Source organism: Zophobas morio, unplaced genomic scaffold, assembly GCF_036711695.1.
Source record: "Zophobas morio isolate AGI-343-1 ecotype UQ-CSIRO unplaced genomic scaffold, CSIRO_AGI_Zmor_V1 ptg000030l, whole genome shotgun sequence".
NCBI lineage: Eukaryota > Metazoa > Arthropoda > Insecta > Coleoptera > Tenebrionidae > Zophobas > Zophobas morio.
The window spans coordinates 336571-354165 of record NW_026972135.1 but is presented as its reverse complement, the minus strand read 5'-3'; the positions used below and the strand labels follow the sequence as shown (position 1 = coordinate 354165).

Below are 17595 nucleotides of genomic sequence, written 5' to 3'. Positions count from 1 at the left end.
AATTTTGAAAATGAAAAGAACACTAGAATGAACTACTATAAAAGTTTAGCTGCAAGTTATTATATTCATAATTCTTTTATAAATAAGATTTTAAATAAATTTTTCTCTTACGACAAGACGATAGACAATTTTGTAGAAAAAATCAAAAACGATGGAGATGGTGTAGGATTTATAAGCCGCATTATATCTAAATATGATGTTGAATTCATTCACAATTCATACGGTGAATATTTTGCAGCGTTATATCTATTTGAACACGAGAATACTAAAGCACGTGATAATAAATTTATCTCTGACAGTAGATATAGAAACATTCGATTTTTTTTAGATTTAATGTTAGCAGGGAATTCAAGGTGTTTGGTAGGTGTTATATATAAGAATATTTCAATTCTGGAAGAATTTATACATACAGATCTAAGTCAAAAAGACGTCATTGGTCGTGACGTTTTGGAAGTGGCATGCGCCTGGAATAAAAGTTATCCACTTGTTAAAAACAATATTATTATGAATGACAAAAGTTTCAATACAGATTGGTTAATGAATAACCATAAGAAAGTCGTTAGAAATCTAATTTATCGTGATATAGCACCAAAATTTTATAAATTCAGCGCATCGGGTCATTCGTGTTTTAAAAAGTTGATGATTTTGTTACCATTTTTGATTCCATTCTATGACGGGAATGAATTCGATCAAGAGTATTTAGTAGCAGTTTTATATTATGCAATTAGATTTGATTGTCCAGTAATTTATGAGTGTATTGAAAATTCTATTCCTTTAAAAACCACATACAATAATATTAGTCCAAGAAGCATTCTAGCCTTAGCTCTTTTCAACAGGTCAACGCAAATATTAAAAAAAATACTTTCCGAAGAACGATTTAGTTCTGAATGGGATTGCGTAGAAGATCTTTTAGTTTTGAATTCGGAAATTGACGAAATATTGAGTTTTGCGTTACATTTTCCAGAATTTAGAACAGATGTGAAAAATTCGAGAGGTCAGTCGTTGGGGCATTATGCGTGTGAAAAAAATTTAACGAAAACCTTACGTTTACTAATTTTTAGAAAAGCGAACATGAATGATCGGGATAGGAACGGAAAACGTCCTATACATCTTGCACGTGAAACGGGGCATTCAAATTGTTTAAAACACATAGCACAAATTGACGTTTTGGATGAAGACGGTCGATTGCCGCTTCATTACGCTTGTGAGGATGGAGATTTAGGTGTAGTAGACATACTGTTAAAGAATGGTACGAAAGTTGACGTACCGGATGGAAATTGCCAGCTGCCGATTCATTATGTATTTCAAAAATGGCATACAGATATTATAAAGGTACTATTAAGCAATGATGTGCAAGTGAATGTTCCGGATAGAGATGGCAGGTTGCCTATACATTATGCTTGTGAACATGGAGATTTACACATACTAGAATTATTGGTAACGAATGGAGCGAAAGTGAATGTTCCGGATGGAGATGGACAACTGCCGATACATTATGCTTGTGAACATAAAGATTTAGCTATGGTGAAAATACTGTCAACGAATGGTGCGGAAGTTGATGTTGTGGATAAAAATGGTCATCTACTGATTCATTATGTGTTTCAAAAATGGCACTCAGATATTATAAAAGTACTATTAAGCAATGGTGTGCAAGTGAATGATCCGGATGGAGATGGTAGGTTGCCGACACATTATGCTTGTGAACATGGAGATTTACACATACTAGAATTATTGGTAACGAATGGAGCGAAAGTGAATGTTCCGGATGGAGATGGACAACTGCCGATACATTATGTTTGTAAACACGGTACATTAAACCAGGTAGAATTACTGGTAACGAACGGAGCGAAATTTGATGTTCCGGACGGAGGTGGTCAGCTACCGATGCACTATGCGTACAGAAATAATCTGTGGGGATGTAATATAATTTTATTTTTGTGTAAAAAAGGTGCGAAAGTGGATGTTCCGGATGGAGATGGACAACTGCCGATACATTATGCTTGTAAACACGGAACATTAAACCTGGTAGAATTACTGGTAACGAACGGAGCGAAATTTGATGTTCCGGACAGAGGTGGTCAGCTACCGATGCACTATGCGTTCAGAAATGATTGGTGGGGATGTGATATAATTTTATTTTTGAGTAAAAAAGGTGCGAAAGTGGATGTTCCGGATCGAGATGGACAACTGCCGATACATTATGCTTGTAAACACGGAACATTAAACCTGGCAGAATTACTGGTAACGAACGGAGCGAAATTTGATGTTCCGGACAGAGGTGGTCAGCTACCGATGCACTATGCGTGCAGAAATGGTGGGTGGGGACGTGATATAATTTTATTTTTGTGTAAAAAAGGTGCGAAAGTGGATGTTCCAGATGGATATGGACAACTGCCGATACATTATGCTTGTGAACACGGAACATTAAACCTGGTAGAATTACTGGTAACGAACGGAGCGAAATTTGATGTTCCGGACAGAGGTGGTCAGCTACCGATGCACTATGCGTGCAGAAATGTTGTGTGGGGAAGTGATATAATTTTATTTTTGCTAAAAAAAGATGCGAAAGTGAATGTTGCGGACGGAGATGGACAACTGCCGATACATTATGCTTTTGAACACGGAACATTAAACATGGTAGAATTGCTGGTAATGAACGGAGCGAAATTTGATGTTCCGGACGGAGGTGGTCAGCAACCGATGCACTATGCGTGCAGAAATGAGTGGTGGGGATGTGATATAGTTTCATTTTTGCTAGAAAAAGGTGCGAGAGTGGATGTTCCGGATGGAGATGGACAACTGCCGATACATTATGCTTGTGAACACAGAACATTAAAACTGGTAGAATTACTGGTAACGAACGGAGCGAAATTTGATGTTCCGGACAAAGGTGGTCAGCTACCGATGCACTATGCGTGCAGAAATGATCTGTGGGGATGTGATATAATTTTATTTTTGTGTAAAAAAGGTGCGAAAGTGGATGTTCCGGATGGAGATGGACAACTGCCGATACATTATGCTTGTGAACACAGAACATTAAAACTGATAGAATTACTGGTAACGAACGGAGCGAAATTTGATGTTCCGGACAAAGGTGGTCAGCTACCGATGCACTATGCGTACAGAAATGATCGGTGGGGATGTGATATAATTTTATTTTTGTGTAAAAAAGGTGCGAAAGTGAATGTTCCGAATGGAGATGGACAACTGCCGATACATTATGTTTGTAAACACGGTACATTAAACCAGGTAGAATTACTGGTAACGAACGGAGCGAAATTTGATGTTCCGGACGGAGGTGGTCAGCTACCGATGCACTATGCGTACAGAAATAATCTGTGGGGATGTGATATAATTTTATTTTTGTGTAAAAAAGGTGCGAAAGTGGATGTTCCGGATGGAGATGGACTGCTGCCGATACATTATGCTTGTGAACACAGAACATTAAAACTGGTAGAATTACTGGTAACGAACGGAGCGAAATTTGATGTTCCGGACAAAGGTGGTCAGCTACCGATGCACTATGCGTGCAGAAATGATCTGTGGGGATGTGATATAATTTTATTTTTGTGTAAAAAAGGTGCGAAAGTGGATGTTCCGGATGGAGATGGACAACTGCCGATACATTATGCTTGTGAACACAGAACATTAAAACTGGTAGAATTACTGGTAACGAACGGAGCGAAATTTGATGTTCCGGACAAAGGTGGTCAGCTACCGATGCACTATGCGTACAGAAATGATCGATGGGGATGTGATATAATTTTATTTTTGTGTAAAAACGGTGCGAAAGTGAATGTTCCGAATGGAGATGGACAACTGCCGATACATTATGTTTGTAAACACGGTACATTAAACCAGGTAGAATTACTGGTAACGAACGGAGCGAAATTTGATGTTCCGGACGGAGGTGGTCAGCTACCGATGCACTATGCGTTCAGAAATAATCTGTGGGGATGTGATATAATTTTATTTTTGTGTAAAAAAGGTGCGAAAGTGGATGTTCCGGATGGAGATGGACAACTGCCGATACATTATGCTTGTGAACACGGAACATTAAACCTGGTAGAATTACTGGTAACGAACGGAGCGAAATTTGATGTTCCGGACAGAGGTGGTCAGCTGCCGATGCACTATGCGTTCAGAAATGATCGGTGGGGATGTGATATACTTTTATTTTTGTGTAAAAAAGGTGCGAAAGTGGATGTTCCGGATGGAGATGGACAACTGCCGATACATTATGTTTGTAAACACGGTACATTTAACCTGGTAGAATTACTGGTAACGAACGGAGCGAAATTTGATGTTCCGGACGGAGGTGGTCAGCTACCGATGCACTATGCGTACAGAAATGATCGGTGGGGATGTGATATAATTTTATTTTTGTGTAAAAAAGGTGCGAAAGTGAATGTTCCGAATGGAGATGGACAACTGCCGATACATTATGTTTGTAAACACGGTACATTAAACCAGGTAGAATTACTGGTAACGAACGGAGCGAAATTTGATGTTCCGGACGGAGGTGGTCAGCTACCGATGCACTATGCGTACAGAAATAATCTGTGGGGATGTAATATAATTTTATTTTTGTGTAAAAAAGGTGCGAAAGTGGATGTTCCGGATGGAGATGGACAACTGCCGATACATTATGCTTGTGAACACAGAACATTAAAACTGATAGAATTACTGGTAACGAACGGAGCGAAATTTGATGTTCCGGACAAAGGTGGTCAGCTACCGATGCACTATGCGTACAGAAATGATCGGTGGGGATGTGATATAATTTTATTTTTGCTAAAAAAAGATGCGAAAGTGAATGTTGCGGACGGAGATGGACAACTGCCGATACATTATGCTTTTGAACACGGAACATTAAACATGGTAGAATTGCTGGTAATGAACGGAGCGAAATTTGATGTTCCGGACGGAGGTGGTCAGCAACCGATGCACTATGCGTGCAGAAATGAGTGGTGGGGATGTGATATAGTTTCATTTTTGCTAGAAAAAGGTGCGAGAGTGGATGTTCCGGATGGAGATGGACAACTGCCGATACATTATGCTTGTGAACACAGAACATTAAAACTGGTAGAATTACTGGTAACGAACGGAGCGAAATTTGATGTTCCGGACAAAGGTGGTCAGCTACCGATGCACTATGCGTGCAGAAATGATCTGTGGGGATGTGATATAATTTTATTTTTGTGTAAAAAAGGTGCGAAAGTGGATGTTCCGGATGGAGATGGACAACTGCCGATACATTATGCTTGTGAACACAGAACATTAAAACTGGTAGAATTACTGGTAACGAACGGAGCGAAATTTGATGTTCCGGACAAAGGTGGTCAGCTACCGATGCACTATGCGTACAGAAATGATCGATGGGGATGTGATATAATTTTATTTTTGTGTAAAAACGGTGCGAAAGTGAATGTTCCGAATGGAGATGGACAACTGCCGATACATTATGTTTGTAAACACGGTACATTAAACCAGGTAGAATTACTGGTAACGAACGGAGCGAAATTTGATGTTCCGGACGGAGGTGGTCAGCTACCGATGCACTATGCGTTCAGAAATAATCTGTGGGGATGTGATATAATTTTATTTTTGTGTAAAAAAGGTGCGAAAGTGGATGTTCCGGATGGAGATGGACAACTGCCGATACATTATGCTTGTGAACACGGAACATTAAACCTGGTAGAATTACTGGTAACGAACGGAGCGAAATTTGATGTTCCGGACAGAGGTGGTCAGCTGCCGATGCACTATGCGTTCAGAAATGATCGGTGGGGATGTGATATACTTTTATTTTTGTGTAAAAAAGGTGCGAAAGTGGATGTTCCGGATGGAGATGGACAACTGCCGATACATTATGTTTGTAAACACGGTACATTTAACCTGGTAGAATTACTGGTAACGAACGGAGCGAAATTTGATGTTCCGGACGGAGGTGGTCAGCTACCGATGCACTATGCGTACAGAAATGATCGGTGGGGATGTGATATAATTTTATTTTTGTGTAAAAAAGGTGCGAAAGTGAATGTTCCGAATGGAGATGGACAACTGCCGATACATTATGTTTGTAAACACGGTACATTAAACCAGGTAGAATTACTGGTAACGAACGGAGCGAAATTTGATGTTCCGGACGGAGGTGGTCAGCTACCGATGCACTATGCGTACAGAAATAATCTGTGGGGATGTAATATAATTTTATTTTTGTGTAAAAAAGGTGCGAAAGTGGATGTTCCGGATGGAGATGGACAACTGCCGATACATTATGCTTGTAAACACGGAACATTAAACCTGGCAGAATTACTGGTAACGAACGGAGCGAAATTTGATGTTCCGGACAGAGGTGGTCAGCTACCGATGCACTATGCGTTCAGAAATGATTGGTGGGGATGTGATATAATTTTATTTTTGAGTAAAAAAGGTGCGAAAGTGGATGTTCCGGATCGAGATGGACAACTGCCGATACATTATGCTTGTAAACACGGAACATTAAACCTGGCAGAATTACTGGTAACGAACGGAGCGAAATTTGATATTCCGGACAGAGGTGGTCAGCTACCGATGCACTATGCGTGCAGAAATAAATGGTGGGGATATGATATAGTTTCATTTTTGCTAGAAAAAGGTGCGAAAGTGGATGTTCCGGATGGAGATGGACAACTGCCGATACATTATGCTTGTAAACACGAAACATTAAACCTGGCAGAATTACTGGTAACGAACGGAGCGAAATTTGATGTTCCGGACATAGGTGGTCAGCTACCGATGCACTATGCGTGCAGAAATGGTGGGTGGGGACGTGATATAATTTTATTTTTGTGTAAAAAAGGTGCGAAAGTGGATGTTCCAGATGGATATGGACAACTGCCGATACATTATGCTTGTGAACACGGAACATTAAACCTGGTAGAATTACTGGTAACGAACGGAGCGAAATTTGATGTTCCGGACAGAGGTGGTCAGCTACCGATGCACTATGCGTGCAGAAATGTTGTGTGGGGAAGTGATATAATTTTATTTTTGCTAAAAAAAGATGCGAAAGTGAATGTTGCGGACGGAGATGGACAACTGCCGATACATTATGCTTGTAAACACGGATATTTAAGCATGGTAGAATTACTGGTAACGAACGGAGCGAAATTTGATGTTCCGGACAGAGGTGGTCAGCTACCGATGCACTATGCGTTCAGAAATGATCGGTGGGGATGTGATATAATTTTATTTTTGCTAGAAAAAGGTGCGAAAGTGGATGTTCCGGATGGAGATGGACAACTGCCGATACATTATGCTTGTGAACACGGAACATTAAACCTGATAGAATTACTGGTAACGAACGGAGCGAAGTTTGATGTTCCGGACAGAGGTGGTCAGCTACCGACGCACTATGCGTGCAGAAATTACGACGAGGGATATGATATAATTTTATTTTTGCTAGAAAAAGGTGCAAAAGTGAATGTTCCGGATGGAGATGGACGGCTGCCGATACACCACGCCTGTGAACACGGAACTTTAAGAACATTGAAATTATTAGTATCGAATGGTGCGAAAGTGAATATTCTGGATCACAGTGGCAAACTGCCGATCGACTACGCGCAGAAAAACTTTGACAATAACGTGAGAAATTTTTTGTTAAAAAAACATTAAATCTAAAATCCTCGAAACAGTTGCCGATAAAGGAGTTCTAATAAAATTTTTTGATGGATATCGTGTAGTACTTTTGTTACGTAGGTATATGCATATGCGTGATTCTATTTCATTTGGCATGTCCATCCAGCCAGTTACTACTACTTAGTAATCGTTTTCATTTAAATACGACGCAACCTAACGATGAAGTCCTTTCTCCTTACTAGTTTCACTTCCATGCACACGCAAATAAGCAATAAAACTTTTTGGCCATAACACACTAGTTACAAAATTTTCTTCTTTTTATGTCCGATGATCGAAACAGATAGCTCCGAAATATTTTAGTTTCTGTGACATTTTTAATTAACATGTATTAGGACCAAATTACTTATAAATAAATCAAAATCTATTAAAGGCAACAATGTTATTATATGCGAAAAATTTGCCAAACTGCCATTTTCATAGATTTAAAATGACGCGATTCCTTTGAAAGGACATTTTGGAGATCATAAAACACAGCTTAGAAAATTAGTTTACTTGCTAAGGCAATTTAAAAATATTAAATTTTAAGCCATTGAATTTATTGTTTTTAAGATGTATCACGGTTATTATAGTGCATCGTAATAAAGAACCTTAACCAATCAAGTAAAATGAACATATAGATCAAGATTAAATTTGTCATTAATTTATTAGGTGTGAATATGCAGAAAATATATATAGATATAGAAATCATTAACGTTCAAATCCCATTCAAAAATTTATAGAAGAATGACCTGATATTTCCGTGTTTTGCGACATAGTTATGTAGGCTCTAATTATTTTTAGACCGTTAAATAATAATAACAAATTAATATTTTAAATATAAACGTACAAAATTTGTCAAAGATTGAAATTTTCACCGTTTTCTGTAAGTTGATATATATACCGATCGGTTTGAAGAATTCTTAAATTTTTAACTCTCTGGAAATAGTCTGTGATATCTGTCATAAATGTTATATATTTTAGTATAATTGGAGTCCATCCATGTTAACACGGCTAAGTTTATTTATTTATGTATTATATATTTACATTAAAATTATCGGGTGTCTGATTGAACCCTGGTTAATGAGCTGCTTCCCACTTTATTGTTTTTTCCGTATGTCGTATAGTGTTTGTCATTGTGTTGGAGACAGTTGTCATTTCGCTGTCAGAGTTAATTAAAAAATTATTAATTCACAAAAGTCGGTGTGACAACGAATGACAGCTGCTAACATGACAGTCTTGACCAAGTTTTCATTTAGATACCCGATATTTTATGGCAAATAGTTAAGGTGTAGCGTAAAATGTACTGTCACGCCCTGTGACCATACAGAGTGTTTTGTAATAAAACCATGTATTTGTTACATTAAAATATACCAACTAAACTGTGATAATAAATGCAATTCATATTGATGTGGGCCATTATTACACCAATGACACGATTCTTCAAGGAATCCACAAAACAGCGACCATTGGACGTGGTAAGTAGTGGACATTTATATTTGGGATATTTAAAGTTATACCTTTCTTAATCATATAGTATGTACCTCCCAATTCTTCTTTTCCAATGTATTTTTATTAAATAACTATTTTTGCTAATATTTATCCTTTACAGGCAAAGATGCTGTTTTATATGCGTTACGGATGTAATGAAGACAAAAGAACCGTATTTGTACAAATTCGTGTAATTTAATTTTTAGTTTAAATTTATTATAACTTTAAGAAAACAAATACTGCGTGCACACTTAGTATCCATGTTTTCGACAGTGAGCTTAAAAAATTAGTAAGTATTAAATAAATAATCAGACGAGAAAGAGAAAGCTCCCGACATAGCAACTAGTCTACAGTCATTCAGAGTCGACTGCGTCGATAAGAGCTTTAAACCTTTAATGCATTATGGTTCGGTTCCAAAATTGCTGTTATATTAGAATTCGTAAACATTTATTAAGTATCATCTTCAAAATAGTACAACAAACAACAATAATATATAAATATAAATATAAATCATTTCTTCTAGACTACACCTTATAACAGTAACTTTTTCTAGAATAAATACATTAAGAAAAAATCCAACATCAAAATCTTCAAAAACGCCTAAATGAGCAAATCAACGAACACAGGGAAGTACATCTAAAACACTTTGGCAACATTTATATAGAGGTCGTGTTCTATATTCTTAAATCTTATACATTGGTGCTTTTTGACACAGTTGGAAGATAATATTGAGGTCAATTCGTGTTACACACTAGTTTTTTTTTTTTTTGTTCTCAGGGTACAAAAATGAATACAAATTGACTACGAATATTCCTGTCATCAGTCTTGAGGTGATATTAAACCAAATAAGTGATATTATATACCCTGCCTTTATGAATAGAATACTTATTGCCTTACTCAGTTTGTTTCAGACTTATCTACTGTTACATATAAAGGTTTGTACAGTACAATAGGCTCCCTAATGTGGTGTTCATTTCCATCGTAGACTTGTCCAAGGAGGAATTCTGGTCCGATGTATTGACCGCCTTCGACATGGGAACACGCATGTTCTGCAAAGGACCGTAAATCAACAATAAATTAGCCAAAAACCTACCGATTTCAGATGAATTTTCATAATTTTAAAATGAAACTTCTTGATTTTTTAACACGAAAACTATTCAAATATAATATAACCAAACTCTACTGATTCTAACAATGTAACTTTTGCTATACCAGCGTTTTTAAATTTCTAGCAAAAAAATCTTTCTTTGTGATATGATATAATAATTTTGAGAAAAATCATCAAGATAATGACTGGAATTTTGGAAGATAAAGACGAAAACAAAGTTTTGTACCCTCAGAAGTCCTGGACGAAAATTTGGAAGCTATCAATTAAATGGTGCCAGCAAAATCCAAGCATTCGTTTGAAAAAGAATATACGAATTTTTGTGAATGGAGGAAGCGAAATCATGCGAAAGGTGTAGACGAAAGAATAATTTTGGCTTATATTTCGGAATGGTCTAAAAATGCAAAATCTACGTCAGGATGGTAGTATTATTCCCAACTGAAGAAAATATTATCTGTGAATGAAAATATTGATATAAGCACGTTTGTGACATCGCAATGATTATTATTTATGAGGTTTTAAACTATTCATTGTTATAGATTTCATCAAGTATCGGCTTTCCTAAAACAACAGTCTGTAAGGCACAGACCAAAGAAATCCAAGGTGTTCGCGCTAGAAGAAATGGAAATGTTCTTAGATAATCCTTCTAATGGTGAATATTTAATACAGAAAGTAATTTTTATCGTAGAATTGGTGAATTGGTGGCCGGAGAATACACAGCTCATAGTTTTAGGCGTTCGAGTGCAACTCTACCAGCAGACTCTCTGGCAGCTTCAACAGTTGTAAAGTGACAGGTGACACGGTAGCTGGCGTTCGAATAGTGTTGTGGAAGAATACATAAAGGATTCTCTGAACATGAAATCGAAATTTTGAGAAGAATCATCAAGCAATCATCAAACCTTAATAATAGATCTGTCTTGAATTGTAACTTTTATATTTCAGACTACAAAGACATATAGTAATTCACTGTTAATATTTCTGTGAAAGAAATAAAAATCTGTTCTTGTTTGAATTTTTTTAATTCACTAAACGCTTTGATTTCACTAGTGAATCATGAACTCCTTATGAAGGTTACTGTGGAGTTAATAATAACTATTTAACGAATAAATTTGTTAATAAAGGCGATTAATAATTGAGTTAGTTACAATACTTTTCCGGCAATCGTAATGTTATGAAATTACTGAAAATTCAAAATATGAGTTATGCAACCAAACATACAAGTGAATTTTTTTATTAATTAACATTATTAGTTCACTAAATTTAGATATGTCCAAATCATGATTGATGCTTAAAGTGGACCGAAGTATACAATACTTTTTTTACTTTTAGGGAATTTCGGCGACAGTTCAGGAGGGACTGGAGGTATATCTGGTTGCCTAAAATCATGCATTAATAAGCCGCTTGCTCTCTTGCTTTTCGAATAAGAAAAGCTTTGATATGTTAAACACACCAAGCTCTCCTACAACTCTCTTTTCGAGTTCTCTTCCTGTATCAATTAGTTCGATTTGGGTTTTCGTAAAGTGAAATTCAAAATTGCAAAAGTGTTTTAAAAATTATTTATCATCTGGTCATTTTAAAACGAAATTTATCCATTACTGAAAATTTTTATAGTTAAGAAATCGGTAGGTTTTTGTATAATTGCCAAACCCGCCGCGAATTCTCCCATATAAAACGCATTGTCAAGTAAAACCGGAACGGACTTTGGCTTCTCAAAGTCTTGTCCAGCCCCAAGAAAACCGACTTACCGTATCGTATTGTAGGTGAGGTGTTCGTGTTCGGTATCCGGAAAGGTACAGTCGCTATAGTAATCGGGAAATTGACTTGGACAACGTCTACGTCTTTATCACTGTCTAGACTTACCTACAACTCGCAAAAGTTACACAGAAACTAACACCTCCGCCATACGTACTGAAAGCACATAATAGATTTGTACTAATCTACAAATTCCAACAAGTGTTGTAGGCATCGGAGGTAAAACAAGGCTATTGGAACTGTCCCATTTGCTGCGAGAGTGCGGCTTGACGTTGCTCCCTCTGCAAGCAAACGTCACCAAGTCGTCGAAACCCGACTTAGAAATACCTGTATTCGAAGACGAGGTGCTTCAGGTCCTTGCTCACGCCCAGAACTCCTCGGTCGATGAAGAACTCGCAGCACTGTTCCAGCCGGACTCGCAGTTTTACTTCGTCTTCGCTTTGATTGTCGATTGTCGCTTTTAGCTTTACGCTTTCTTTGCAGACGTAGGCCGAGCGTTCGAGAACGCAGCGGAGGCTGACGGTGCCTTTTTTGCAGCACCAGCAGCAGGTACTTTTTCGGTCTTCGTAGACGACTGGTTTCTGGTAAATTGGTGGGGTATTGAGTCTTGGCAATTTGTGGCTGTGGGTCTGGGTTATTGATAAGGGACGAATTTGGAAAGGTTGTCGATGTTTCGAGTTTCATTAAGCCTTCTTCAGTGTTATAATATGAAGGACCGACTTGTGCAGTCTGTGCAAAAATATACTACGTTTTCACGATACCTATAGGTATACAATGGTTACAATTTGATGGTGGAAAAAATTGGTCGAAAAATATTTTCTGTTATAAAATTATAATAAAACCTTGACGTCTTAGTTTTTTTTTGCAACAAGTCTTTTTTTAAGGTCAAAAAAACGACAAAGACAAGTGGGAAAAGTGTGACCAAATAAAACTACAAAAGATCGGCAGAAAACGATACAAAGAAGACAATAAAAAGGGAAACAATAAAAGCGACCAAAAAATTATTTTAAAAAGGCGAGTAAAAAGAAGCCAAAAACATGCAACAAAAGGTGGCTGAAAAAAGAAAAAAGGAACGATGTCAAAATGAGGAGTAAAAAGGAAATAAAAAAAAACGACCAAAAAAGTGAGTAAAAAACGACAAAATAAAACAAAAAACAAAGACCAAAAAAGGCGACAAAAAAGGCCAGACAAACGGCGTCAAAAAAGGGATAGAAAGATGTTTAAAAGAGGCAAAAAAAGACAACTTAAAGAGCGACAACAAAGAGAAAAACACGACAAAACAGGTCCATAAAACAGTTAAGAAAAAAAAAATGGCAGTAAAAAAAGGACAAAAAAAAACATCAAAAAAAGATGATAAAAAAAGAAAACAAAAACATTAAATAAACGATGTCAAAAAGAAGATTAAAAGTGTCCAAAAAAGCGACAAAAAGAAAAAAACAAACTTTATAAAAAAAGTCGACTAAAGAAGGCGACCATAGAAGGCGTAAACAAATTTTAAAAAATGCGAAAAGAAAGGTGAATAAAAAGTTGAAAGAAAAGCCATTGAAAACGATCAAAACAAAAACAAGGGCGAAAAAAGTGAAGAAGGCGCCTAAAAAATAGAAAAAATGACGAAAAAAATGGCCACCAAAAAAAAGGCGAGTATAAAGAGGCCAAAAAAGACGACAAAAAAGATGGCAAAAACCGACAAAAACGCCACAAAAAAGCAAAGAACGACAAAAAAAAGTGTTAAAAAATCGATTAAAGGGCCACAAAAAAATCGAAAAAAAAAACATTAATACAAATATGAAAAAAGGATACTCAAAAAAATTACCAAAAAAAGAGACAAAATCAACGCCCAAAGTAGTGATCAAAAAGAGACAAAAACAATTCCACAAAAAAGCGAAAAAATGGCTAGTGACAATGGAGGGCGTAAAAAATCTTTAAAAAAGACGAAAAGGAAAGGCAATAAAAAATTAAAAAATAATAATAAAACAGGGAACGAAAACGGGGCAAAAAAGCGATCAAAAAGTAACAAAAAGCTACAATAAAAGTCAAAGAAAAAAGGCGAAAAAAGTCAACACGAAAAGATAAAAAAGTGCCATCAAAAAAAAGATCAAAGATTAAAGACTACAATCAAACGTGACAAAAAAGAGACAAAATAAACGACCAAAAAAAGTGACAAAAAAAGACAAATAAAACATATTCTCAAAAAAGGGAAAAACCGCCTAAAAAAAGGCTACAAAAAAAAAACAGAAAAAACGACCTAAAAGAAAGACCACAATAAATGGTCACAGCAAAAGACAAGTAAAAAGAAGGTAAAAAACACGACTAAAAGGGGTGACAAAAAAGTTAATAAAAAAGTATAAAAAGCGGTAAAAACTCAACACAAAAGCGTCTAAAAATCGACAAAACAAAGGTGACAATAAAGGACGTAAAAAATAAAAAAAAGAAAAGGAAAATTCAGAATAAACACTTGAAAAGAAAGCATAAAAAGGAAGTAAAAGAGGAAACAAAAGACACCACACAAAAAGTACTAAAAAGCCCAAAAAAGGTTAACAAAAAAGGCGAAAAAAAGGCACCATGAACACAGAAAAAAGCTAATAAAAGGAGCCACCAAAATAAAAAAAAGCGACGAAAAAAGGCGACAAAAAATGGACACTGAAAAGGCGAGTAAAAACAGGCCAAAAGAAGATGACAAAATCAACGAGCAAAAAAGTGATAAAAGTGACAAAAATAAACCCACGAAAAAGTGAAAAAAACAGTCCCAAAAAATGGCAAAAAGGTACCAAAAAAGCGTCAAAAAAACGACACATAAAACTGAAAAAAGCTACTAGAAAACGACAAAACATAAAAATCGACAAAAAAGACACAGAAGAGGTGACAAAAGCCCAAAAAACATGATAAAAATACGTGGCAAAGAAGGGACAAAAAAGCGAAAAAACTGCGTCAAAGAATGGGATAAAAAGGGATTTAAAGAATGGAAAAAAAGCGAGAAAACACGACAAAAAAGGCGTATAAGATCGCGAAACTTACACGACTTCTAAAATACATAAAAAACTTCGCAACGATGAGGCCACTATTTTCCGAGATTATCTGTTTAATAAGATAAATGGAAACGGGGGATCTATTTTTGTATATTCTAGGGGTCATGAAACGTCGAGAAAACCCACCTAAATTAAATATATCTGACTTCTAAAAAAAAAATTTATGTTTGGTGTCTGAAACAATTTTTGAGGCTATTTGGAGCTGCTTCGTTTAATTTTTCGTCAAAACTTGAAATAACTTTTGCAGACATTAATTCTCGCTTCTGACCTAAGAAAGAGACAAACCAAGTATGTTTCAAAAAATAAATGTTTGTTAGTTTTATTTTAAAATTTAGTAAATTACAGTATAATTGCAACAAAATTCGCCCCTCGTTCTGAAGAAGGTTTCGCCAAAGTCGAAACATCGCCACATCTCGCGTAATTACCACGCCTAAACCCAGATTTTTAAACAAAATTATTACCCTCTTACATTTACATTATGCAAAGATCAGAGGTTATTTTAAACAAATCAATATTCCCTAAAACCGACGAACAAACACCCCAAAGGTCAAACGTCACCAAAAAAATTTGATTGAATCTTTGATCTTACCAAGTACTGCTCATCCATGCAGTCGATGTGGGGTCCAATCACAGTAAAATATTTCATCCCTTGCGGCGGACTCGCATACGGGATGTCAATAGTGACCTTAAAGTAGTACCTTATGCAGCACGGTTTACTCTCGAAGGAACACGGAAGACTCGACTCTGGAAGGGAGAACCGGAAAGGAAACCTGTGCACTCCTCTGGGCAAAATCGGGATCGTGGTCTCTAGGTTCTTCTCGCCCCAAATCACCTGCCTCTCGTCGATGAAGTACTGGTCGTCTTTCACCTAAAACCCACTTTCCAAGACGGAAAAGTTTCGAAAATCTTCAACATTTTACCGTTCTTCGGTCCCCCGACAACAGCACCTTCCACTCCGCATGGGCTTTTCCGCGCAGGAGGACCCTGATGGCTTAAAGAAAACTGGATTAGGGTTGCTTCGAGTCGGTGTTTGTGGTATACTTCGCAGCTTGAAGTTCTCCACAGTGTCGAGGATGACGAGACCGTTGATGTTTTCGCCGGCATAGTAGTACTCCTTGTCTAGTTTTATGTCGAATTCGCGGATATAATCCATTACGACATTCTGGAGTTGACTTGGCGAGAAAATATGTACCCTGTTTTCAACACAACACTCGACTTTCAATCAGCTGTTTTTCGCGAAAATCAATACGGGAGAGCATGCTCGATGGGAGTTCGGAAAGTCAAGTTCGGAGAGAATTTGCGAAGCGTGATTTTTGAACACCGACGCTGAGTGGGCGGATCGGGTTGGTTTCGACAGGGCCGGAGTGGCTCGAAATTACTGCTCAAAATAGGACGGCTTAAAAGTTTCGAAGATAGATGAATGGATAAGTTTAAAAACAATGCATGCCTTCTTTAACAAAAGGACAGTTGGGACCCCCGACAAGGTTTCACATTCTTAGAAAAAACATTGAGCGCCCCCGAGAAGGTTACACATTTTTAAAAAAGACAGTTGGGACCCCTGAGAAGGTTTCACATACTTAGAAAACACATTTGGCGCCCCGAGAAGGTTTTATATTAAAAAAAAAGAGTTGGGACCCCGAGGAAGATTTCAAATAAAAAAAAAGACATTTAGGGCTCCCGAGAAGGTTTTGCATTTTAAAAAAACACAATTGGAATCCCCGAGAAGGTCTCACTAAAAGCCAACTTTGAACCCGAACGCGCGATGTCCTTAAGGGATGCCTTACGCTAATGGTAAACTGTTATTATGCTGTGCATTATGTTTTTGCAAAAATTTGGACGGCTAGAAAAAAACTCAAAGCAGATTCATACACCAAACTTATAGGATTATATTGTTGTATAACAGTTAAATCAAATAAACATAGAATTCTTTGAAATGTCGTCATCAAAATTTTAGCTCATTTCACCATCTACATGACATTTGTAACATACATACAAAATTTGACAACAATCGATCGAGCAGTTTCGGAGACGGAAACTGGAGACTACTTTTTTTCGTACTCTAGAGGTCATGAAACGTCGAGAAATAATAAAAGTGGCGATTCATCCGATGGACTCGATTATTATACTTCCTTAGCTTACGCTCGGGAAGTAAAAATACAAAAATAAAATAATGTTGAAATTTTTGGACTTGTACTGTTTTTAAACTCATCGATTCAGCTCGTTTTCAACTTGTAATGAAGAGACTCTTTGCTCGTGACTGTAGAAAATTGAAACACCGGATTTTACGTGTACCGTATACAGAGTGAATCACTAAACACGCGTTGTGCGGCACCGAAAGTAGTATATGGTTATTACTTTCAACAACATAACATTTTTGACATTTGGATGTGACGTTATTCCATTTTCTTTAAATTTTTTAGCAATACAGGAAGGAATCTGTATTACTGATATTACATTTTTAAGAAACTAAATCTTAGTAGGTATATCTACAAAGCATTCATTAAAAAACAACTAAAATATCAATATTTCAGTTGATTCAAATAAAGCACCCTATATCTTTTC

At 36.8% G+C, this 17595-nt stretch overlaps 2 protein-coding genes across 6 annotated transcripts; one reads left to right on the top strand and one right to left on the bottom strand.

Moving 5' to 3' along the window:
• Positions 1–365: 365 nt before the first annotated feature.
• On the top strand, positions 366–11263 carry LOC135138029 (uncharacterized). Of its 5 annotated transcripts, none has more exons than XM_064067850.1 (2): positions 366–10927; positions 10989–11263. In XM_064067850.1, the coding sequence occupies exon 1, from the start codon at positions 505–507 to the stop codon at positions 7657–7659; it is 7155 nt and encodes a 2384-aa protein (XP_063923920.1). In that variant the 5' UTR covers positions 366–504; the 3' UTR covers positions 7660–10927; positions 10989–11263. The 5 variants fall into 5 exon arrangements, with proteins under 5 accessions (XP_063923920.1, XP_063923919.1, XP_063923921.1 ...); XM_064067849.1 differs by having other exon boundaries at positions 10983–11263; XM_064067851.1 differs by lacking the exon at positions 10989–11263 and having other exon boundaries at positions 366–2482; positions 2687–9069.
• On the bottom strand, positions 9888–16511 carry LOC135138035 (arrestin domain-containing protein 3-like). The gene is made up of 7 exons (XM_064067865.1): positions 16075–16511; positions 15954–16024; positions 15623–15901; positions 12335–12588; positions 12165–12288; positions 12001–12115; positions 9888–10199 (listed from the first exon to the last, which is right to left on the bottom strand). Exons 1-7 carry the CDS (start codon positions 16184–16186, stop codon positions 10048–10050), a joined length of 1107 nt encoding a protein of 368 aa, XP_063923935.1. The 5' UTR covers positions 16187–16511; the 3' UTR covers positions 9888–10047.
• Positions 16512–17595: the final 1084 nt, after the last annotated feature.

Bases quoted from the DNA above. Each gene is read 5' to 3' on its own strand.
- LOC135138029 (XM_064067850.1), top strand. From the start codon at position 505: ATGAATGACAAAAGTTTCAATACAGATTGGTTAATGAATAACCATAAG.
- LOC135138035 (XM_064067865.1), bottom strand. From the start codon at position 16,186: ATGGATTATATCCGCGAATTCGACATAAAACTAGACAAGGAGTACTAC. The intron at 16,025-16,074 runs GTATACCACAAA...GTTTTCTTTAAG, and splicing joins GGAGAACTTCAAGCTGCGAA to CCATCAGGGTCCTCCTGCGC. The intron at 12,589-15,622 runs GTAAGATCAAAG...CCAATTTACCAG, and splicing joins GCATGGATGAGCAGTACTTG to AAACCAGTCGTCTACGAAGA.